The 25,823-nt window shown below is 41.8% G+C and overlaps 1 protein-coding gene across 2 annotated transcripts in view; it reads left to right on the top strand.

The window, feature by feature from the left end:
• DGAT2 (diacylglycerol O-acyltransferase 2) overlaps positions 1-24,002 on the top strand; it is a 54,054-nt gene extending 30,052 nt beyond the window's left edge. For both annotated transcript variants that reach the window (XM_072610803.1, XM_072610804.1), the window contains exons 3-8: positions 6,596-6,703; positions 7,241-7,311; positions 14,432-14,636; positions 19,049-19,223; positions 19,753-19,955; positions 22,093-24,002. In XM_072610803.1, coding sequence (XP_072466904.1) covers positions 6,596-6,703; positions 7,241-7,311; positions 14,432-14,636; positions 19,049-19,223; positions 19,753-19,955; positions 22,093-22,247 — 917 coding nt within the window. In that variant the 3' untranslated portion in view covers positions 22,248-24,002. The remainder of the gene's footprint in view (positions 1-6,595; positions 6,704-7,240; positions 7,312-14,431; positions 14,637-19,048; positions 19,224-19,752; positions 19,956-22,092) is intronic.
• Positions 24,003-25,823: the final 1,821 nt, after the last annotated feature.

Here is a 25,823-nt window from a genome sequence, read left to right as displayed (position 1 = left end):
TGCCTAAGGATTCACTAACTCAGAGGGCCTGCAAGAGTTTAGACCTTGGGACACCAAGTATCCAAGGAGAATTTGAATGAGAGTGATTATATCAGCAATAATAGTCCCTCTGGTATCCCAGCACTTTATCATCCATTGCCTCAATCAAGCCTTACTGTTAACAGCCCTAGGAGAAAAGCATGCTTTAGGAGTTAGTATACCCCTTTTTTACATCTGGAGAAGGGGGAGTAAATTTTGCCCAGAGCCAGAAAGGTTAGGGCTCATTCTGAGATTGGAGCTGGGTCTCAGGCCAGGGCCAAGCCTTTCATTCTTAACTTTATTCACCAACTACTAAACTGGCTAGGCCAGACCATAACTGTCCTGTTCTGAAACCTAAAATGTACCTGATAGTCTCCTCTTCCCTTTCTCTGACCCCGTTTCCAAACTCTTTCCTTTCAGGAGTCTGGAATCATGTTGGAGTATTTAGTAGGCTAAGCATAACCTCAGATTATCAGAGCCTTCCTGCTTGGCTGGATTCATAGTTTGCAAGTTAATGATTGATCCTGACCAAACCCAGAGCTGGCAAACCTGCTGGGGCTCTTCACCTGTCACTCCTCCAGGCCAAGGCTTGGTGGTTGCAGCATACTGAGGGGGTGGGAAGACGGGCTTGGCAGGCAGGAAACATCATCATCAGGTTGAAGGCCCCACACACCAATGATAATTAACCTTCTTGCCAGTTGTCACTCCCCTGATGACCCTCTAACCAAACCAGCTGGCCTAGAGGGGCAGTGCCTAGTTTTGTAACCAGGGGCTTATGTTGAAACCACTTTCAGGTTTAACCCTGAATTTGTTTCTCAGAGCCCTGCTTCAGCTGTACCTCTACCCAACTAATGGCTAAGGGACTGAGTCACAAGTGACGGTGGAGCATAGCAGGAAGGTGGCCAGAGTTGGCATCAAAAGACCAGGGTTCTAGTTCTGGCTCTGCTCATTGCATGATCCCTGGGCAAGTCACTCTTCAGTCTCCAATTTTATGCAGTCTTAGCCAATCAATCAATAAGCATTTATCGTAGGTCTGTACTGTGTGCCAGGAACTGTGCTAATCACTGTAGGATACAAAGAGAAGCAAAAATGGTCCTGTCCTCAAGGAGCTCACGTTCTAATTCAGGAGAAAACATGTAAATCACTAGGGAATATACAAGATATATACAAGGCAGAAGGAATATAGTCTCAAAGGGGCAGAAACTAGGAGCTGAGGGGATCAGAAAAGGCCCCCACAGAAGGTGCTATTTGGATGGAGTCTTGAATTGAAGCAAGTCAGGGAAACTTAAGAGGTGCAAGTGAAGAGGGAGGGTGATCCAAGAGTAGAGAAAGGCCAGTGTAAAGGCCCAGGAGTTGTGTGTGACTTCCCTAGGCACACAATTTAATAAGTACTTAGTCCAGATTCTTTTATCAACATCATGCTGGTTCATGCAGCTGTCAGAATAATCTTCTTTGAGACAGTATGGTCCAGTATATGGAGTGCTGGACCTGGAATTAGGAAAGACCTGAGTTCAATTCCTAACTCTGAAACTTACTAACAAATCAGTTAACCTTTCTGAGCCTCAATATTCTTATCTGTAAAATAAGGATAATAGTACCTTCCTCACAGGACAGTTATGAGAAAATATGTACAAAGTGTTTTACAAACCATAAAGCCCCATCTTCATGTCAGTTGTTTTTAATACACAATTCTGACCTTGCCATTCCTCTGATTCAGAACCTCCAAAGGTTCCCATTTCTTCTAGAATAAAATATAAAGTCTTTGGTTAATACTCATTAACCACCACTTAGAGGTGTTCTGAGATCAAATGAGTATATATGCCATATGTATGGAGATGTACAAAAAATGCTTTGCTCTTTTCAAGGTCTATGTAAATGGCAGCTGGTAGTCCTATTATTTGTCCCTAATAGTCACATTTCTGTAACACAGGTCTGTAAAAATGCTGTGAAATACGTGGGGCCAATTATGACAATCCCCTTGTACATGGGAGACCATGACCACAGAGCTAGTTATTTTTCTAGCTGAGAGTCCAACACAGGCCTCCCCTGTCTCCACACCCAGTCTTTCTTCCATTATTCTGTGGTCTTCTTTCTGAGACAGTTTTTGCTGGCATTCTCCTCCATATCCTTTGTGTTTCATAGTCCTGATCTGTAGGTTCCAGGAGAACAAGGAATTTGTCTTATCTAAATGTTACATCTCTCCCATTGCCTGCCCATTTCTGTGCACATAATAAATGCTTAATAATGTTTGTTAAATTCACATTCTAGTCATATGTTTAGTTCACCAGGTTTCAGTGATTCCTGTGAAATCAAATTTACTCCCTTGTATTACAACCTCTTATGTATTACCTATTACTAGTTTCTACCTGTCCTCTTTTATCCGTGCATTTGCAAAGGCCATCCCTCACACCTGGAATGTATTCCCACCATATCTCCAGTTGTCTGTTGAAATCTCTCTTCAAAGACAGACTCATAGAATCATATTTAAAAATGGTCATCATTGACCATCTAGCCCAACCCCAAAGGAATCCTTACACTAACATACCTGATAGGTATCCATCTTGTAAGACAACCCGTTGTACTTCTGGCCTGCTCTGACTGTGAAGAAGTGTGATTGTTGGCTTTAGTTTTTCCCTGCTGTCTGCCCTCACTTTGTCTCTTGACAGCTTCCACCTTGTGTTTCCCTAGGGCCCAATAGAACAAGTCTAATCCCTTCTCTCTTCCTCAGGTACAAGCCAGCATGTGTCCTGAGTCTTCTTTTCAGGCTAATCGTCCCCACTCCCTTCATATGATCCCTGTACGACACAGACTCAAGAACCTTTCTTGTCCTGGTTGCCTTCCTCTGTTCACTCCCCAACTTAGCAACGTCCTTAAGTTTTGATGTCCTAAACAAACTACCACTTTTATCTGTACAGATAAATGTCTGACCAGGGCAGGGTAGGAGAAGCTGTTATCACCACCTCCTCTTTTAAAAAATTTTTTTTTATTCATTTTAAACTTAAATACAAAACTAGAAAAGAAGAAAAACTTTCCATTTACACAGTAGAACGAGAGGATTCAATATTAAACAATAGGTTTTCTTTTGTTCTCTGCTGTGCATTTTTTATTTCCCTCTCTCCCCCACCCCAGAGAAGGCTACAAAGATATCTTTATGCATACATAGCTATAAACACACACATATACATATGTATGAGACCATACTGTGCATATTTCTGTTTTTAGTTCTTTAGTTCTGCAGGTGTGAATAGCACCTTCCTTCATAGGTCCAAGTCTTTCCATGTTTTTCTAAATAAACCAACTCATCATTTCTTGTATCACAGTAGTATTCCATCACAATTATATATACACACAGCTTGTTTACCCATTCCGCAATTGAAGGGTGTCTATCATTTTAGCCAGTCTGATAGGTATAAAATATCTCTAAGTTGTTTTAATTTGCATTTCTCTAATTAATTTAGAGCATTTTTTCATATGATTAAATACAGTTTTTATTTCTGTATTGAAAAACTGACTGACTGTTCATATCCCTTGACCATTTATCAGTTGGAGACTGACTTGTATTCTTATCAATTTGACACACCTCCTTCTTCATAGAAGCTGTCCTCTCATTGTAGCCCAAGAGTGCATTAGCTTGTTTGCTTTCAAGTTGTACTGTTAACTAACTCAAACATGATGTAGTGGATAGAATTCTGGGCCTGAAGCAAAAGACCTGAGTTAAAATCTAGTCTCAGATATTCACTGAGTTATGTGACCTTGGGCAAGTCACTTAACCTCTGTTTGCCTCAGTTTCCTTAACTGTAAAATGGAGATAACAGTAGCACCTACCTCATGGGGTTGTTGTGAGGATCAAATGAGATTATTTGTAAGGCACCAGGCCTAGAACATAGTAGGCATTTAATAATTGCTTATCCCCTTCTATTCTCTAAAAATCCCAGGGTTTTTGTTGTTTTTTTTTTTTTTTTTCAGAAAAAACTGCTATATTACCATATTTCCCCTATTCTGTACTTGTGAAATTGACTTTTCTGAACCCAGTGTAAGATGTTATGCTTATCTTTATTGAATTTCATCTTACTAAATTCAGCCCAGTGCTCTAGCCTGGCAGGATCTTTGTGGATCTTGATTTTGTCATTCAAAATGTTAACTGTCTCCTCTAGCTTAGTGTCAACTGCAGATCTGATGAGCATTGTAGCTATACCTTTATATGTCACTGATAAAAGCTTTAAACAGTATGGGGCCAGGCACAAATCCCAGGTGCTTTTCCCTGGAGATCTCCTTCAAAGCTGACATTTAATCATTAATGACTATTCTTTCAATTCCATTATTTAACTGTTCTAAATCTTGCTAATTGTATATTACCTACTAGTCTGTATTCTTTCATGTTTTCCGCAAGAATAGCATGTGATGCTTTATATCAGATGCTTTGCTAAAATGTACTTAAAGGATATTTTCAATATTTCTTTGATCTACCAATTTAGTCCACCTAATCTCCAGTTAAACTATACGGGGTACATGTGATTATTACTTCTTTTACTGATGATCATTATCCATTTCTTTAATGATCCATTGATTTTCCAATTTTTCCAAGAATCAAAGTCAAGTTCACTGGCCTGTAGTTTATGAACTTTTTTTCCCTTCCCTATTTGAAAAGTGGGATATTTGTCTTTCTTCAGTTATGAAATAACTTTCCATGGTCTTTTACATATTACTTCCAGTAGCTTAAGGAAAGCAGCTGATATTTATTAAGTCAAAGTCTACTATGTGCTGAGCACTTTGCTAAGCAATGGGGATGTGTGTGTGTGTGTGTGTGTGTGTGTTTGTGTATGTATACGTATGCATGTAAAGATGTTATACCCTCATATGCAAAAAGACATATAGTCTCTGCCCTCAATTAACTTATAAGGAAGACAACACTTTAACAAAAAAAAACAAAACCCTGCTAAGTGATAGGGGGTGGGCAGAGATTAGAAGAAGGTACCTCCAAGGAAGCATGGTATTAAAGTCTGCAGAGTCAGAAGCCCAGCTAGGATCCAGCCTAGGCTCCTCTGCCAAATGGAACCATGGGGAGGGGAAGCTAGCATGGCAGTTAGATGTTCTAAACTGAGAAGGCCTTAAGCACTGAGGGAAATTCTAGGGTGAGACTGTAGCTAAGACTTAGTGTTAGTCAGAAATATAGCCAGGAAGACATCTAAGAGATATATCTGTCTTACCAGAGAATGTAAGTCATTTTGGCCAGGTGACTTGAATTCACAAGAGCAATTAGATATTATGAACCTCTTTCCTTGCCTTGAGTATGAAGTCCCTGTTAGCTAATTTTCTGCCATTTTTAGTGCCAAGGTCACTGTTGGTAGAGAACAGAGGAAAAAAATAGGTAATAGCTTTGCCTTCTGTCAGTTACTGGTTATCATCCTGTCTATCTCAAGTAGATGTCTCATCCTTTTTTGTGATTCTCTACTTCCCAATATTTAAAATTTATTTTAAAAATCCCTTTTTTAAAACCTTCATTTCTTCACTAGCTTCAACTTGCTCTAAACTTCAGCACTGTTGGTGCTAGACTATCTTGCTATTTTATATTCACTCTCATTAATCTGCTCTAGCTTCCATCTTCTATACATGGCTTTTAAACATCCCAGTTGTTGAGTTCTGTATCAGTCTCTGAAGACAGCTCCCCATTTTTCTCTTTATTCCCACTTCCTTTGTGTTTTCAGAATTACATTGAGAGTCCTATCCTCACTGTCTCTCCCTGTAGCACTTTAGTCCATTAGAGCCTGCCTCTCTTTCCCCTCAGACTCTTTCAAATGTACTTTCCCTAAATCTAGAGTGTATGTCTGTCCAACTGTATCCGGTTTCCTCTCCTTTTCTGATATTTACCTTTAGGAGGAAATGGTCACTTTCCCTGAGAGGTGCCCATCAGTTCTGCCCCAGCAACTGTTTCTTCCCTGTTAGTGAAATCAGATCCTGAATAGAATTTCCTCTTGTTAGTTCCTCCATCATTTTGCAAGATTGAATTATCACTAAGACAAATCAAGAAGTTATATAAGCTGCTCTGCTTTTGGCATAGAAGGAGAGGAGAGGAAAGAGAGAGAGAGAGAGAGAAAATGAACAAACATTCCAACAGATGTCTGTATGTGGTCTTGACTGTGAGACTTGAAACACAGCAGTCTTTGGAGAATTGAAAACGGATATCCCACAGAGGGCAGTGGATAGGCACATGGTGCACATAAGCAGTCTATAACAGAGAGCCAGTGAATAACTTTGTAGAGTTATGACAATAAAAGGTGGCATCAGGGAGTTATACAAGATGGTCTGACCATGTGGCAAGGGATGACAGATAGCCTGGATGATCCCACTGGTGTACTCACAGTGTCAGGAGAAATTAAGAAGGACTTCTGCAGAAGACTCATGGGAGGACATGGAGAAGAGATGCACAGGGTGGGAAGGACTGGGTGGGCTTTGCTATCTCTGTGAATTGAGTGTGTCTTTTCTCTTCTCTAGGTCTTGGTTTCCTTCTGTAAATGAAGGTGTTGAATTTTTGCAGTCTTTAAGGTCCTACTTTGTTCTTTGTTCTTTCCCTTCATAGGAATTACATGCAGCCTCATCTTGATGTACATATTCTGCACAGACTGTTGGCTGATTTCAGTACTGTATTTCACATGGCTGGTTTTTGACTGGAACACCCCAAAGAAAGGTACTTAATCCCCAATCTTGCTCTTTGCTAGAGGATCTGGCTTTCCCCCTGAGCCTCACATACAGGGAAAATCATTTCCCACAGAATCAGAGTTGGAAGGGACTTCAGAGATTGTCTGGTCCAACCTATGACTGGGCAGGAGTCCCCTCAAAAGATCCCTGACAAGGGTCTGAACACTTCTAGTAATGGATGGCTCACGACTTAAGATACCCCATTTCACTTTTGGACAGCTTGAATTGTTAGAAATTTTTTTTCCCTTATTTTAAGCTGAAACCTTTCTACAGCTTTCCCTATTTCCAGTTGTGCTTCAGATCATCCATCATTCCACTTGTCTCCAAGACTTTTCTTCTTTAAAAGTCTACTCACCCTGCTGTTTGTTGTCCTTCTTGAGATGTGGTGCCCAGGTCAGAGCCTAGAACTACTATGTGAGGTATCTCCAGGGTCTCTAGGGCCTTTTATACCTTTCCTGTGTCCCATAATCTGTCCTCCGTGCTTCCACTCAGCTTTAAAACATGGGTTATCCTCTTCTTCCTAAAGGTGGCAGGAGATCAAAGTGGGTGAGAAATTGGGCTGTGTGGCGGTATTTCCGAGATTATTTTCCCATCCGGGTAAGTGCCTTTAAATCCAGTAAACATTGATTTTTCCTATCCTAGCATCCCTGAGTAATGGGAACTGCCCTAATGGGAGACTCTGGGGCCTTAGTGTTCTCTGAGGTCTCTTATCTACAAAGTACCAGGGGAGAGACATGATCCCTTTCCTCATGAAGTTCACAGTCTAGTAGCAGCATATACACCAAGTGCCTAAGAGGCTCTGAGTTGTCTATTGCGGAGGGAGGCAGGATCACACCTGCAGAGAGGGGGTTAAAGACAACTTCCTAAGAAAAGTGTCAGGTGAGTTTGGCTTTAAAGAGTGGGAGAGAATTCAGTAGGTGATGGAATTAGTGAGGGAGGTCATCCCAGACATGACAGGAAGCTGGTGAGGGAAGCCCTAGATATAGTACAGTTCAGACATTGTATAAAATGGAAGGAACATTGAATTTGGAGTTAAAGACCTCAGTTTGAATCCAAGCTCCAAGAGTTATTACATGTGACTAAATATGATGCACTTCCCCTCCCTTAGCCTCAGTTTTCCCCCTTTGTCCCCTCCAGAATGAAGAGGTTGAGTTAGGCAGTATTTAAGGTCCCTTACAGCCCTACACCCAAACTCAACATAGAGAATAGCCCAGCCTGTCCTTGAATACCCAGCAAAGAAATTCAGTTAAGTGTGGGTGAGGTCATGGGCAGTGGCAAAGGGCCTTCCTTGCTCTGAGATTCCCAGATACATTTCTCTAAGGCAGTAAATTATGGAACAGGTGCTAACTTGCCTTTGGTACGGATGTGCCTCAAAGGACCATTCCTTATTCCAGAGAAATCACAGATCCATTTAAAAACCGTGAGAGGCCAAGAAGCATCCTGGAGAGAGAACGGAAGTGGGGCTGTTGAAGAATTGGTTTCAGATTCAAGAAGACCTGGGTTCAGGTCCTGCTTATGACTCTGTGACCTTGGACAAGTCACTTACCTGCAATGCCATGGACCACTCTCTAAGAATAGAAGAGGACTAGTGGATTGGGGGATGGACCTAGAATTAGGAAGATCTGGGTTCAAAGCCCACATCAGACACTGGGATAAATAAAGCACTTAGCTAAGTGTCAGGAATACAAACACAACAAGCACAGTGGCCCCCACCATCAAGGAGTACTGTAGTCAAGGTAACCTAAAAATCGGGAGCATCTTCAGGGGGAGTCACATGAAGTCCTGGTTCAAGGCAGGGCAAGAGGAAAGGCACAAGCATAGAGATGGATGCTTCCTTTTCAGTATTCCTTTCCATTAGGGAAGGCCCAGAGTCCTTGAAATGCAGAACATACCAGTTCCCTGAGTGGGACGTAAAGTTGGTGTTCCCCATTGAGGAATCACATCACTACAGGTGATTCTTTCAGGCAGTGTTGAGCACCTTGTCCTTGAAGACAGATCCCATGGCCACCAGGATGATTCTGGGCTTCCAGCCTCCCCTGGCAATGCCAGCTGATGTTTCCCTTCCTCACAACTGGAACAAGTAGTAGTGGGTATCAGGAAGAAGCACAAAAGTCCCCTTAGGTAGGACATAGTTTTCTGCTGGTTTCCTGTAGAGATTTGGAGCCACTTTTCCTTAATGTACCTGGTCCCAGTGTAAATGATCTGATATTCTGGGGATAGTACTGGAACATTCATAGAAAATCCAATGTTTTCCAACCTTTTGGAATTCAAAAGGTTCATCCTCTGGTCAGAGGGTTTGGGGCAGGGAGGAGACAGAAGTTCTCTTCTTCACCCCAAGCAACTTCCTTCTAGGTTTGGGGGGCTGGGCTGAAGTTGCTCTCTCCCTCTTGGTTTACCTGTCACAATACTGATTCTTAACTAACTGGTCATTGTTTATACACGCACCATGAGAGAGCGTTTACACTAACCCTTATGGACTTCCTGTGAATGGTAATGTCATTTCACCCAACAGGCTAAAAATGTTTGTTCATTCCAAATGGAATAAGTACTTTTCACACCCAGCCTAATGCCTTTGATTAATTCAGAAGAGGTATTCTCATCTGATAAAAGTGTCAGGGTATAGTATTTGTTGCTGTAAGTGCTAGATACAGGATGTGGCACATCTTGAGGGTTCAGTCATTTCAGTCATGTCCAAACTCTTTGTGACTACGTTAGAGGTTTTCTTGGCAAAGTTGTTTGCATTTCCTTTTCCAGCTTATTTTACAGATAAGGAAGCTGAGGCAAACAGGGTTAAGTGACTTGTCCAGGGTGACACAGCTAGTAAGTGTGTGAGGCCACATTTGAACTCAGGAAGATGAGTTTTCCTGACTCCAGGCCTGGTACTCTATCCACTGTGCCACCTTGCTGCTCCATGTGGCACATGGTAAATGATTAATAAATGCTTATTGATGATAATAACAGAATGCTGATCAAGACCATGAACAGTCAGGATTCCTGAGGATTGAAGTTGAAGCATGCTACCTGCCTCTGGACAGAGAGGTGATGGATTCAAGATGCTGAATAAGACATATATGTTCAGACTTAACCAGTGTGGGGAATTTGTTTTGTCTAGTTTTTTTATTTGATTTTAGATGGGGTGATTTAACCTCTAATCTTACATTACTCTGTTTCTGTGTGACTTTGGGCTAGTCATTCCCTATCTCTTGGCCTTACTTTCTTAGTTGAAAATAAAAAGTGTGTGTGTGTGTGTGTGTGTGTGTGTGTGTGTGTGCACACGTGTGTGTGTGTATGAGATGGGGATGGAGGCTGGCCTCAGTGATCTCAAAACACCCTTCTACCTCTAGATGCTAGAAGAGGCTTCTAGCTCTTTTGTAACTCAGTTTCCCCAACTGTACAATGCGAATAATAATAGCACCTACTTTATGGGGTGATTATGAGAATAACAGTCTATTTGACTGCCTGAGGGCTTTTTATTATTTTTTTGTTGGCCCTGAACAAGTCAGTTTCACTGGGTTTCAGTTGCTCATCTAAAAGATAAAGAGATTGGACTAGAGGGCCATTAAAGTCCCTTCTGGCTCTAAATTTATGATCCTTAGAGCTGTTTTCTTCTGTCCACTTTAATCACAGATCCTGACCTTAAATTAACTGCAGAAAGAGGACAAAAAACCATCCACTTACAGGATAGATTAAACTAAGCTTAAATTTATAACCCTTCTAGCATCCCTGAGAAATGCAGGATTCTTTGGGGCTTTATTGCATACAGATCCTTTAATTTCAGTAATTTAATAATAACTTATGGCACTATGAAAAGAGCAATGGATTGGGAGTCTAAGATCTGGATTTGAAATCAAGCCCTGCCTTTTATTAGCTTTGTGAGCTTAGGTAAGTCATTTAACCACACTGGGCCTCAGTTTCTTCATCTGTAAAATGAGGGAGTTGAACTAAATCACTTCTAAGGTTCCCAACTTGGTGATGCCATAGTGCCCCAAGTACTGGGCACAGAGTCAGGAGGATATGAGTTCAAATTATACATAATAGATGTGTGACCCCAGGTGACTTATTTAGCTCCCTTATGCCTCAGTTTCCCCAACTGTAAAATGAGGATAATAATAGCATCTACATCAAAGACTTGTTTTGAGAATAAAATGGAATAACATTTGTAAAGTAATTAGCACAGTGCCCAGCCTACACAGTAGGCATCTCATCAGTGCTTATTCCCTTCCCTCCCCCTCTTACTCTGAATTCTGTAATGCTATAAGATTTGGAGAATGTCTTTTTCCACAACAGTCTTGTGAGGTAATTAATACATTTAACTTATCTGTATCTTAGAAATGAAGAAACTGAGACACTGCTGCTCTTCCTCAAGGATGAAAGTGACTTGTCCAGTAGTACTGACTTAGTACTTAGTACCACAGTGGGAAGTCTGAGAGTAGGGGGTTTGAACTTGCATATTATATTTATTCTGACTCAAAGATCAACACTCTTTTGTCATAGTCTACTTTTCTCTGCTGAGCATCTGTTTTCAGGGCAGATGAGAGGAACAGTCACATCTTCTCCAACTAGAGAGCTCACAGTCTGGTTTAGGGAAGCAGCAGTTTTTGTGTTCAGGACCATGTATTACATAGGCCAGAGTGAAAGGGTTCAGGTAGTAAGTGCCATGAGAGTCTCGAGAAAGGAGAAAGTAGTGTAGGCTAGAGTGGTACAAGAGGGTAGTAGGAAGGAGGGGATCTTGAAGGATAGATAGGATTTGGATGGGAAGAAAGGAGAAGACATTCCTGGCCAAGTCCTTTTACCAGATTGTAAACTTTGTATTTCCTCCAGCCTAATCTATATGAGGCATTAAGATTTACAAATACAGAAAACCCTATGACATAGGCAGTACAAGTATTTTTATCGCAATTTTACTGGAAACTGAGACCTAGAGAAGTCAAAATAATTTGCCCCCAAATGGCTAGCAAGCAGGGAACTCATATTCCAGCCCAGATGTCTATACCATATTGTCCACTATATCATATTGCCTCCCAAAAGATGAATTGTTACTTCATCCAAAAGGATACTCCACAGGACTCCCTTAAAAAGAGCAGATTTTCTTTAATGTAATTAAAACTAGGGTTCAATATATAGGTAATTTCCCAGGGATTATGTAATTATTGTGTAAGGTAAAATCCACCTGTGTGTTCTTTGACCAGTTCATCACTAGAAAAACAGTGAAGGTTTGAGACTCTAGATAAATCAAAGTTCCCTTCTTCATTTACCTGAATGAAGTGAACCTTACAAAGACATTTGTGATAGTTTGGGATAGTGAGTGGCCTTTGATTCCCTTCCCTCCCAGCTCTAAAACTCTATACTTGGTTCCCTACTAACTAAAAGTGGAAATGAAATTTAGAGAAGGAGTTCCCTATAGGTTGTAGTGAAAATGGAAGGCTTTTCTGGAAGAAGAAGGAAATGGATGGCCTTTGAAGGATGGGAAGAAAAATCTGATGGCACATGACCTCTGGGTATGGTATAGCTTAGTCTCCTGTCTTCCAGGACATCCTCCCAAATAACTTGGACCCATATTAATCCTCTCTTCTCCTAATTCCCATGGAAAACATTGGCTCTAACCATTGGAACACAGATGGAAGGGTACTTGAAATACTGTCAGAACTAAAAGTAAATCAGATTTAAGGACTTTAAAAATCATTTACTCCAGTCTCTTTATTTTATAGATAAGGAAACTAAGACTTAGGAGAAAAAGTGAATATTCCAAAGTCCCACCATGTGGTGGCTGAACTAGGATTAAAACCAGGGTCCTTTGACTCCAAGTTGAATGGTGTTTCTGCTCTGCCAGGAGTGTGATGTTGCTTCTTACAATGCTTCTAGAAGATGAGAACTCTTGTATATAATTGCTCATCAGGCAATTGCTTTACTTTGTGACCTTGGATTAGTCATTTCACTTCTGGCTTCAGTTTTACCATGTGTGAAATGAAGGTCATAATTCTTGCCTTTCTCTGCCCTGCTCCTGCCCTGCCCCCACTCCACAGGCAGCCAGGTGGCACTGGGCCTGGAGTCAGGAAGACCTGTGGTTTCAGATACGTACTAGCTGTGTGGCCCTGAGCAAGTCGTCTTACTTCTGCCTCAGTTTCCTCATCTGTAAAATGGAAATAATAATCACAACTACCTCCCAGGGCGGTTGTGAGGATCAAATGAGATAATATTCGTAAGGCATTTTCAAACTTTAAAGTGCTATGTAAGTGCTCACTGTTATCATTGCTTTGAGGAGTCAGTGAAAAATAGTAGATGTAAAGAGTTTTGTTAACCTTCAAGCATTATAGAGATGTCAGCTTTCGCTAGTTTTTCATGGTTGTCTTGACCAAAATATTCACTGCTTTGTAGCAAGCTATTTTGATAAGCCCTTAGCTAGTCTGGTCCTTGGATGACAGTACCTCTCTAGGTTCATACTCAAAGCCTTTCCAGGTTGGTGGGACTTACTAGAGCTTATGCCTTCTTAGAATGCAGGGGCACTGTTAGGATATGAGGCATTTGAGCATTATTTTTATGGAGAAAAAAGAGAAATAGAGATGAAGCAAGGAGTGGAACCTAAGTTCCTACCTTCATACTGGAGCTCAGTGAAAACTTTTTTGTTGTCGTTTTCTACTCATCCCAGTCAAAGCAAAAGGTCCTTGCCTTGGATACATCAAGCCAAGATCCCGGGCTCTGGGCCTTGTTTTTGCCAAGTGCCAATTGAAAAATAAACATCACTTCTCCCGCCCCTTACTCTAAAATGCTGCTTGTACTCCAGGCAAATGACAGGACTTTGGGATTCTAAAGGGCAGGGTCTGACACTGGTTGTCATTGTCCACTTTTGGGACTCTCTGTCCCTTTCCCCTCTACCCTGGCCTTTGTCCCTGGAAAGGACCAGGTAGATCTATGGGAATGGATACTTTGAGGGATGGGTTCTGGAAGAAGGGGCACATGAGGTACACAGAGCAGTCAGTGCCATGAGGCTTTCCCCAAAGTATCCCTAGGATTGGAAGAGTAGGGAATAAGGGAATGATCAGTGATGGTAACCTGGTCAGCCTTGTTCATAGTCCTCAACAGGAGGGGGTGGGAGGTCACCTCAGGGGCTCTTGGTCCTGCTAGGTTTTGTTTTCCCTAGTCTGAGCTGGTACAAGTAGCTGGGCTTGGTTTCTCCTTCCCCTCGAGGTCTGTTGTAGCCTCTCATAATATTATCACTTATATAACATTTTGAGATTAAAAAGTACTTTTCATATATTATCTCATTTCCAGCTCAAAATCTATGATTCTGTGACTTAGAGTCAGGATACCAGGAAGTTCGCATTCTAACCTCCACACTTACTGATTACAGGATGATGAACAAAGCACTAAATCACTCCACTTTCCCCCAACTCTATTCCCTCATCTGTAAAATGGGGAAAGTAATACTTCAACCACCTATCTAGAGGAGCAGAATCAGAATGAGTGGGTTAAAGTTATTGGGAGTCAGAACTTTCTAGCATCCAGAAGAGCTGTCCAATAACAGAACAAGTTCCCTAAAAACATAGTGATGCTTAATATCACTGGAGATCTTCGAGCATGCATCCCAACTGTTTGTCATACTATTAAGGAGATTCCTGTACGGGGTGAGAGATTTTATTAAATGCTTTCCACATGTCCTTTCCAGCTCTGAGATTCTGTTATATCTTTCTCTCCCTTTCCCCCCAACTCTTTATCCCAGCTGGTGAAGACTCACAACTTGCTGACAACCCGGAATTACATCTTTGGGTATCACCCCCATGGTATCATGGGCCTAGGGGCCTTTTGCAACTTCAGCACTGAGGCCACGGAGGTTGGAAAGAAATTTCCTGGGATCCGGCCTTATCTGGCAACTTTAGCTGGGAACTTCAGGATCCCTGTTTTAAGAGAATATTTAATGTCTGGAGGTAAGAAAATGAAAGGGTAATGTGTTCTTCCTACATCCTTGCAAGAGAATTCCAAATAGTTTCATCTTTTGATTTTTCTCTACACATACTCACCAAGTTCTCTTTAGGGACAGGATGCCCTTAGTGTGTTCCTTGATTCCATCTTCACAGGTCAAGGATGAACCTTAAACTGTACAAGTTCTTTCACTTTCCCTATCTGTAAAATTAGATAATTTGTCTAGAGGATTTCTGAGTTCCTTTCATCGCTTAAAAATTCTACTTAAGGAGCCATTTTCTAGGATTTTTTTTCCTGTCCCAAACCTATTCCTGTCTTGGAACTGGGTCCTAAGAATAGTATTGTACAATGGAAAGGGGATGGATTTTGGAGTCAACAGACCAAAGTCCAAATCCCAGCTCTTCCACTTACTGACTTATGTCTTTAAACAAGTCACATCCCCTTTCTAGGACTCGGTTTTTTATTTGTAAATTGTAAGGTCCATTCTAGATCACAGATGATCCTCTTTATCTATGCCTACAGGTCTTCCTGACTTCCAGTCCCAACTAAAATCCCACCTTCTATAGAAAGCCTTTTCTGATTCCACCTTAATTCTAGTGCCTTCTCTGTTAATTTTTTAAAGAGTATTTTTATTTTATTATTTTTCAATTATATTTAGAAACAATTTTTAACATTCATTCTTTTATAATTTTTGAGTTCCAAATTCTTTCCCTCCCTTACCTCCCCACTCCTTGAGAAAGCAAGCAGTTTGATATAGATTATACATGTACAGCCATGCAAAACATATTTCCACATTAGCCTTGTTGTAAAGGAGAACACAGATCAACAAAACTCTTTCTCTGTTAATTATTTCCAGTTTATCCTGTGTATAACTTGTTTGTATGTAGTTGTTTGCATGTTACCTTCCTCATTAGACTGAGCTCCTTAAGAGCCAAAATTGTCTTTTATCTTTTTTTTGCATCTTCAGGGTTTAGCATTATGCCAGGCACATAGTAGACAATTAGTAAAAATTTGCTAAGTAGGCACTTAGTAAATATTGACTTAAGTTCCTTTTATAAGAATAATAATGACTCACATTGGGTAGTGCATTAAGTTCCTTAAAATACTTAGCTGATAACAGTCCCATAAGGGAAACAGCATTTTCTCTAGGGGTGGTAGTAAGATAATGACAGTAATCAGTGTCTCCATTTCAAAGATAAGAATACTGAAGCTGAGAAATTAAGTGATATGTCCAACGCCTCACAGACAGGAGACCTTAGAGCTCGAGCTTATCCTCAGGTCCCCTGATTCCAAAACTTAGTGCTCTTCCCATATGTGGTACACATGGTATTACTACTATGTAGTTCTGAAAGGATAGTGGCTTGTCTTTGTCTTGCCTTTGGGGCCCCTCATCTCAGTTCCCAGGGACTTCCTTCTTATTTCTTATGTTTGGGGAAAGCATCCAGGGTGCCTCTTTCCATCCCCTTCTCTAGTTGAGAGACTCAATCCTATGCTTTCTCAGTTTCTGGCTGCCTCAGCCGAAAGGGTCATCATAAATTGTGCTGGAAATCAATACACAGATGTTGATCAAATGCACGCTGTTGTGAAGGAATGCAGTTCCATGCCCCTGGGGAAAGACGTATGCTGGATTTAGATAAGATAGAGTCCTTGCCCTCATGGAGCTTGGTCTTGCAGGAAGACACAAGTAAGCAGAGTAATAGTACCACACGATTACGGAGTTACAGAAAGAGGCAAGCCAATTGTCATATGGGGTCCAAGGGGCATTGCTGGAGTTTATGGGGCAAAAAAGGTTCACAAAAAGGACCAAAGAATTGTCGATGTGCAGAGTCTAAGACGCTTCTCAGCAAACCCATACATGGCCTTAGAGGTTAGTACAGTTTCTAGGCTCAGCAGCCTCAGTTACCACATAGTCCTGCTTGCCACACAACCCCTCTTTCTTGCCATGGAAGAGCCCAGCAACACATCTTTTCCCTAGATCTTCCCGAGCTTTTGCCAAACTAATTTGACTATTGAACACTTTGGGTAATACAATGTATTGTTGGAATCTGTAAGTAGTTCTAATTTAGGGTGAAGGGGAAGGGCTTTGAGGGTTTGAAATTATTCCCAAGGTAAAAAGGAACTACGGACCTTTGGGACTAAAACTGGAAATCTGGCCTTTTTTTCCACTGATGCTGCCATCTGTTGTCTCATTTTAGTGTGAAGGTGATCCTGGGTTTTCAAAGGTTGTGCCAGCCAAGCACAAGCTCTGGTGGAGCCTGCCAGTCTTTAAAAAGACCTTACTCCACTTTGGTCTTGGTGGCAGCCTCTGTCTTTTATTCCAGGACTAGCTTAACAGCTAAGGTAAGAGAGGTTCATAATCAGGCTGGCTACGGGGTGTTAAAGTTTTTAGCTGTAGCATCTTAAGGAAACCATCCACTAATTGTAGTGCCATTGCCATCTGTGCCAGAGGGTGCCAGGGAAAGTACAGATTCTTGAAATCTTGGAAGTGTCATAGTAAAAAATTTTATCACTTATTTTGGAAAATATATAATTTTACATTCCAGATGGGAAAAATAGCACTTATTGTTAAAGAATTTTTCACATTTGGAGCACCAGGGAACCCTTGCCAACATGACCTTATAAGAGCTCTTCTTTCTATGACAGTGTTCTAAAACAAGTGAGATTTGACTGATCCACTAAAACACTTAACAAGTCCTTCAACCTCTCTGGCCATTATTTTCTTTTTTCTAAAATGGGGGTGCCCTGCCTGTACCATAGCGGTTGTGACATTCAGATGAAATCATGGACATTGAAAATGCCTTGAGAAGACTAGAGTCATAGGATGATAGATTTAGAACTGAACTGAAGGAAAGAAGTGAGTGTTTTCAGTCAGTAGTACACCAAGCATTTATTAAATGCCTACTGTTTATCAGGCACTGAGATTACAAAGACAAAAACGAAACCACTCTTACCTTCAAGTAGTTTATTTTCTCTCTCCCAGTGGAATGCACAAATATACACACATAGAAAACATTTTCAAAATAAATACAATGTAATACTTTACAAAGATCACACAGCCAATAAGTGACAAAGCTGGGATATGAGCCCCAAGTCTTCTAACATTAAAATCCATCTCGAGGTATCAGAGACTGGAGGGTGAAGCCTGAATGACCAAGTTGGGGATGTTGGAGAGGGAGCTTCTGTTCAGCCCCCAAGGTTTCTCTGAATTCTTGGAGAGAAAATGGAAGGAGCGCTGGATTTGGAGTAAAGGGAAGTGGAGTTGAATTCTCACTGTGATGCTTATTTCTAGCATGACTTGGACAAGCCTCAGTTTTCATATCTAAATTTGAGGGAGTTGCATTTGCTGGAGAAATGGAAGCCCCTTTCAGATCTCTAAATTCCAAATGAGTGAGTCGGTGGTCTGTGATTCTTGTTCTGATGCTGCCCCCTAATGGAATTTTGAAGCCATAACCATAGCTGGCCTCTAGCCCTTTAATTTTTCTCCTTTTCCAAAACTGTAGTTAGCTGTGTTAACAAGATGTAGTGGATGGATCAAGTCATAGTTCTTCTACCATCCTTCACCCCAACAAAATTCACTAAAGCCCACAGTTTGCCACGTGCACACATGTCCACTTACTAGCCACGTGAATGTGGCCGAGCCATTTACCGTATGATGCATCTTAATTCCCTCATCTGTAAAATGATAAAATTTATAATTGTGTATGCATAAGTAATATATAATCATAAAATTATGTACATGAAATATGCATGTATATGTCTCTGTGTACATATAGGTATGTATATATATTATGTGTATATGTGTGTGTGTGTAAAGATATATATATATATATATATATATACACATATATATACACACACATACATACAACCTACCTCACAGTTGTAGTGAAGAAAGCACTTTGCAAACTCTACTCTGCTTGAAAAATCAATTATTGTCATAACTGTTATTATGTAATGAAATTTGGTATAGTGACTGGAAGTTTTGGAATCAGGAAGACCTGGGTTCAAGTCCTGCCTTGGGCACATAGTAGCTGTGGATACTTCAGTATCCTGAAGGGCTCTCCATAACTTAAGTTCCAGATGATTCAAAGATCTGTAGATTTGCATCCATGGGAGGGAGTTTCCTTTTCCATGAGGGGTTCATTACCCAGATGGAATCAATGGTCCAGATCAAAAAACTTTATTCTACTGACACCCTCCTAGTGACTCTGACCTGGCACATTGCTCCCCCTTTGACACTGCTTCTCTGTAAAAGTGTGAGGTTAATATTGTACCACTTACCTCACGGAACTTTGGTGAGGAAAGGAGTTTAAAACTAGAATAAATAGGCCTCTCAGGCCCAGGCTTGTCTTCCCCTGGGTCCAGCAGAACCCAAAGCACTGCCTGCTTCCTCATAGATGACTCTATTCTGCCACAGGTATCTGCCCTGTCAACCGTGACACCATTGACTATCTGCTTTCCAAGAATGGGAGCGGCAATGCTATCATCATTGTGGTGGGGGGCGCTGCTGAGTCCCTGAATTCCACACCAGGAAAGAATGCTGTCACTCTGAAGAACCGGAAGGGCTTTGTGAAGCTAGCCCTGAGACACGGGTGAGCAGGCTGGGAAAAGGAGGGCAGTGGCCAGGTTTTGCACCCATTTGCAGAATATAAAAGAACCCTAGCCAGGAAGTTAACTGTGTTATTCAAATCATTTCTCATCTTTCAGCCTCAGTTTTTTCCTATGTGAGATTACAAGCTTGGATTAGATCACCCAGGGCCCCTCTGTAGTTCTGGTGTTCTGTAACTCCTTTGGTCCCTGCAATACCTTGTGTTGAATAGGGATGAGAGAGATTTTCTCAGTTTTACAAATGTCAAAACTAAGCCTTAGGAAAGACCATAAAATGTCAGAACTGGAAAGGTTTTGCTTAGTACATGGAACATACAGTGTCTGAGCTAGAAGAGATCAAAGGGATCATCTAATTCACTTATTCTGTCTTTTATACATGAGGCCTAAAGGGGAGGGGAGGGTGACATGTCCAAGGTCACACATTGTTATTTTTAGTTTTATTATGAAATGAATTTTGACGGTGTGACAAAGACTGGAAAGTTTCCTCAGTGTTTCTTTCCCTCTTTCTTCTAGGGCTGACTTAGTTCCCATCTATTCCTTTGGGGAGAATGAGGTTTACAAGCAAATAATCTTTGAAGAAGGTTCATGGGGCCGATGGGTCCAGAAGAAGTTCCAGAAATACATTGGCTTTGCTCCCTGCCTTTTCCACGGTCGGGGCTTCTTCTCTTCCAATACTTGGGGCCTAGTGCCGTACTCTAAACCCATCACCACAGTTGGTAAGTGGGGTTGAGGACAGGGCAGGCATGGGGAATGGAGGATAGCCACCCAAGTAAAACTTGACCAGCAGAATAAATCATTTCACAATCCACTTTGTTAGGGGTGGGAGCAGGGTTGATTGAGTCACAAAGCAGAAAAGATACAGTGTGCTCTCAGAGGAGCCCTGAATTTATAACCAGAAATGCTGGGTTGAAATCCTGCCTCTTCTATTTACTAGCTGGGTGGCCCAGAGCTTGTCATTTTTATCTCTCTGGGCCTCCATTCTTCATCTGTAAAATGGAAATAGTCACAGCATGGTACATGGAGAAGACAGTGGCTCTGGGGCTGAGGACCTGGGTTCAAATCGCACCTCTGACACTTACTACCTGTGTGACTTTGGGCAAGTCATTTAAACCTTCCTGTGTCTGTTTCCTCGTCTGCATAATTAGGCAGAGTGGTTCCTTTTATGCTGCCTTTGCACAGCCTACCTATCAAGGGTGTTGAGGAAGTTCTTTGTAGACCACCACAGTAATGTAAAGAAAAACTCAGATTGAAATAGAAAGCTGAGGTTAAGCTCCAATGGGGACTCTCAGCCCAGCTCTGGAAAATAGAGCAGCAGAGTGGGGCCTGAACTCAGTGTGGATGATCAGTAAACAGACTTTTACCAAGCACTTACCTGGTGTCAGGCATTATGCTAAGCACTGGGGAGACAAAGGCCTTCCAGAGACTGTGGGAGCCAGATCTGGGAGAGCATTTCTGGTACCACCAAGGAGAAAGCAAGAAGGGATAGTTAGGGACTAGAAGAGAGCCAGCTAAACCTGGGGCCCCCTGAAGATCCTTTGCTTCACAGATTGTCCAAATTGGAAGAGACCTTATTTTGACCTCTTTTTACAGTTTCTTTGTTGCAGGCTCCTTTAGAAGGCCCTTCACAATCTAGTTTCAACTCACCTTTATTTCACCTTACTTTGTACACTCTACATTGCAGCCAGACTAGACCTTCCCCACAACCCTGCCTCTGGCCATCCATGCCAGCCATCTTCTATGCCTGGAATTTACTGCCTCCTCTCTTCTCTCTATTGAAATTCTTTTCTTTCAAAGATCAGTGATAAAGTTGAAAGGATATTCTTTTGGAAAGTCAGGAGTCCTGGTGTCTGCTCACACTTCTCATGGTGGTATACTGCTGTGTCACAAGTGATTTTTTTCCTTTTCTGAGCCTCAGCTTTCTTACCTGTAAAATGAGTAGCTTGCACATAACACCACATGAACCAGGTAGTACAAGTGTTATCCTTGTTTTATGTAGTTGGTGGGCAGGCATATAATCTCTAAGAAAGAGGGGATATGACTTGCCCATGGTCACATAGCTGACATGTATGATATGCCATACCTCTTTTTTGTGCCTTAGTTTCTCTATCAAAAAAATGGTGAGCCACGACTCAGTTTCCTGCCTTCTAACTCCAAGACTAGTGTCCTTTTCTTTAGACCACAAAACCTTTCCAGTTTGACATTGTATAATGAAAAGAACTTTGGACAACAGTCAGGATACCTGATTTTGAGTGCTAGCTTCCACTTTTCTAGCTGTAGGCTAGAATGTGTAGGCTGAATTTTTTTGTCTTCTGTACAACAAATAATGTTTATAGTACCTACCTTAATGGGCCTATTATGTGGAAAGTGCTTTAGGAAACATTGTAAAAGTAATAGCTCATATTCCTTTGGTGCTTTAAGACATATGAAAGATTTTCCTCTCAGTAGCCACAAGGACTATTCTTATCCCTTTTTCACGATTCAGAAACTAAGGCTAAGAGGTGAAGGCACCTCCACTGCACCATGGCTCCAAGTATTAGGGGCAGGATTTGAACTTGGATTTTAAAAGTTTAGCACTGGAAAGGATCTTAAAGGTAATCAGGTCTAACCCTTCATTTGACAGTTGAGGAAATGTGAATTGACTTTGTCCAAGGTTACACAGGTGGGTAGTAAATAACTGAATTGGAAACTTAAGTTGGGTCCTTTGACTGCAAAATCAAAGCTCTTTCCTCTTTCTGCCCTCTCTTGGTTGCTAATATTATAAAAGCAATGAATTTGGCGGTACAGGACTGTGGGCAGGAGGTTGGCCTAGCAAGGCTTCTAACAAGATACCTGATAATATCTTTCTCTTGACAGTGGGTGAGCCCATCACCATCCCCAAACTTGAGCACCCAAGCCAGAAGGACATCGACCTATACCATGGCATGTACATGGAGTCCCTGGTGAAGCTCTTTGACAAGCACAAAACTAAGTTTGGTCTTCCTGAGACAGAAGTTCTGGAAGTGAACTGAGTGGACTGGGCTGGTGGCGGGCAGCCAGCGGCCTACCCCTCAAGGGAAGAGTCAGCCTCAAATCATTTTTCTACCAAGTTCTCAAGTGCTTTTTGTTCTGTAAATTTGGAAGCCTCATGGGTGTCTGTGGGTTATTTTAAAAAAAAAATTATAACAAAATAATAATTTTGTTAAAATATTACAATGTTAGGTCTTTTTTAAGGAAAAAAAGTGAATGTATCCAAACTGTTGCTTCGAAGTCCATCCCACTCTGAAGAGGTGATTTTTTTTCTTGACTTTTCCCCACATTTCTCAACCTGATCCCTCCTTCCATCATTAAAAAAAAAAGCTACCTTCCTATTTAATTATGCGGAGGAGACCACAACCGTATTTGAAAGTATCTTGCAAATGAAGTTAGAGGAAGCTGGATTCAAATCCCCACTCTGCAGTAAACTTATCTTATCTTGGGCAAGTCCCATGGTGCCTAAAGTCAGCTTCCTCCATTAAAATGCCAGGATTAGACCAGATAAGATCTAGCTTCCCTCCTAGCCTGAGGATCTTATAACCCAGAAAGCTTCACCTGAGACCCTAGAGAAATAATTTTTCAATTCCACCACATTCTTTCTGCCCTATCCCTTGCCCCAGTGGATTCACATTAATGTGGACTTGTCCTCCAACAACATGACAACCTCTACTACTTACTATCTGATCCTAATGCAGGGAAGTGCTGACCCTCTAATGCTACCTAGCTGCCACTGACCCTGACCTATATGGAATAAGTAATTGGTGGACCTTTGTGTGATTTCATTCAACCAAGAACTACCTTCCCAATCTAGAGATGGTCACTTGGAGATGGGGACGTTATTGCTGTTTTATCTTGTCTTGTTGGTTTGGAGGAGTGGGACTGGAAGGAGCCCGAAAAACTACCATTTACTTTTTGACACTTTTTGCATAGTTCTCACCTTCCCTCCCCCCCAAACTCTTTCTCTCACACATAGACTGTTGTAAACATAGCCCACTGATGCTGTTCCCCCTCCTTCCCATCTCACATTATCCTTTGTTAAATATTGTCTTTCAACTCTGGATATCACAGGAAACTGGGCCTGGCATGAAATGCTCCTAATTTACTGCCTGGGTGACCCTGGCCTTGTCATTCCGCAGATTGAGGCCTCATCATTAAGCAGAGGATAGGGACAGTAATACAGTATTGGGGCTTGTGAGCTCCTTTTTGGCTGGGGAAATGCAGGTCAGCTCCCATGATAGGAGAATAACCTGTATGGCCTGAGTGAAATGAGGATTCATATAGAACTGACCCCTGATCCCAACCATGCCTTTGTTAACAGCTAGGAATTTACACAGGGACAGTATCCCCTCCCATTTCTATGTCTGAAGGAAGACTTGACCTCAGAGCGTTCCTTCATTCAAGACCTAACAAGTGGTGCCATTTACCTGAAGGCCAAACTTCTAATGACACATCGATGCCATTAGCTATATATGATCTTGGGCAAGTCACGTCTCTTCCTTGGGACTCATTTTCCTGCTATATAATGAAGACTATGGATTACTTAACCTCTTAAGTTCTCTTCCAGTGTCAATCCCTGTGATCCTTTCATATATGTGCCTTTGCAGACCAGGGGGACCAGAGATGCCTTCTCATATCCCAGCACCTTATGGCAAAATGAGCCTGTATGTTCTCTCTTCGTATTTCTCAAATCATTGTGCCATATCAAAACTTTTGTACAAATTTATAAAAATAAACTTTGGTTGGGACTAGTCTTTCCTATGGTGTTTAGTCTTTCAGTGGATGGGAAGGGGAGGTATTGTGGCCTAGAGGGAGTGGAGGAACCTAGGAAAAGAGGCCTCTGTCTGGTAAGGCTGGACCCTGGGTTGGAATATAGATAATGCACATTTCTACAAGGTTTTAAGGATTATGAAATGTTCTTCTCACCAATCCTACAAAGCAAGTGGTGCAAACGTACTCAGTTTTACAAATGAGGAAACTGAGGCTCAGTGAGGTAAGGTTACTTGCTCAGGATGACCTAGCTTAGTGGTGAGCTTAGGACTCAGCCTCTCTTGATTTCAAACCCAGCCCTTTGTTTTCTCTACCAGTAGAGAGTCTTGCTTGGATAATCAGTGAATTATTTAAGATTTAAGGTACAGTTCCTGCATGCATGTTCTACCCTAGGTGCTTTGGGTCAGACAGGAGGAGAGACTGTGATCTCTCAGCTCACCCAAACTGACCTGCCTTCCCCATTTTTGTCTGTCTGTTGCCCATTGCCTTGGTTTCCCAATTTCAAAGATCTGTAACTCCTAAATTTAATCTGCCCCAACCCCAGCCCTGACTACTGGAACACATCTATCCTTTACTCATAACCTTCTTTGGCTACCCATTCTCTATGGGATCAGTTGTACATTCAGCAGCAGGTCTTAATTTTCCAACCTCACCTGCCACTATTCTCAGGGCAATGGGAGATACAAGGGAAGGAGAGGCAGCTTCTGGTGTCACTGAATATGTAGCATAGCTTGGGAGGCAGACAGTCCCCACTAACTTAGAAATGGGTAGGGATTGTGAGATCAGTAGCCTAGAGAAGAGGCATCATTGGGGGATGGAGGTATGGAGGTAGCACCTGGCCCTGGAAATGGAACACAGGGAAAGGCTGGAGAGAGAGAGGGAGGGACAGGACAGAAGTAATGAAAGAACAGTATGAAGTACTTGGTGTCAGACTGAGTGCAGAGGATGCAGATCGTTAATTAAAGGTAAATTTGGCTTGTTGCCTCCTCTCTGGACCGCAGTTTCCTCATCTGAAAAATGATTGTGGCTGCTCTAGCTCATCAGTAATGACCTTTCTAACTCACTCGATGGCATAGACCTAAAGTAGTGGGGGAGGGCATGTCCCAGAGGTCATCTAGTCCAACCATCTCATTTGGTGAAAAAGAACAGAAATATTCAATGACTTACCTATTGTTATACAGTATCTAGTAGAACTGGAATGTAAAACCATTGCCTTTTCCCTTCCAGCACTAACATTCTGTGAATGATAAGTGGAACTGTGGAGCTGGGTGGGGATGGGGTGCCGGAAAGAATGTGTGGCCCCCCTGTGGCCAGGAAACTGTAGGACAAGCCACCTGTTAGGAGGGAAGGATGGACAGAACATAAATTTTTTGCCCCATCCAGGAATGAACCTCAGAAAAAAGTGGGGAGGTTTGGGGAGCTTAGGTGCAAAACTGTCCCCTGCTTCACCACTTTCTTTCCAGTGTAGGTCTGCTGCATCTCCTTGCAAAAGAAGTGGTGATGTCCCATCCTGCTCCCCAGGGCTGCCTAGGGCACCAAAGTGAAGCCAAGATATCTTGCCTACAACAAAGATGTATCAGAATAATAAGAACTCATCTTCAACAAAGTACTTTTCTCACAACAGCCCCGTGAAATAGTTATGGATATTGATTCTCCTTTCACAAAAGACGGAGACTCAAGCTCTGTTTAAGTCATTTGCTCTAGGTCACGCTGCTAATAAATGTCAGTCAAGATTCAAGAGATTTTATTTTTATTATCTTTTGTTTTTACATCCCCTCTACTTCCAGAAACATTCTTTCCCTAGT

Source organism: Notamacropus eugenii, chromosome 5 (assembly GCF_028372415.1).
Source record: "Notamacropus eugenii isolate mMacEug1 chromosome 5, mMacEug1.pri_v2, whole genome shotgun sequence".
NCBI classification, from domain to species: domain Eukaryota; kingdom Metazoa; phylum Chordata; class Mammalia; order Diprotodontia; family Macropodidae; genus Notamacropus; species Notamacropus eugenii.
The sequence above is the reverse complement of the archived record's forward strand: the minus strand, read 5'-3'. Positions and strand labels throughout refer to the sequence as shown.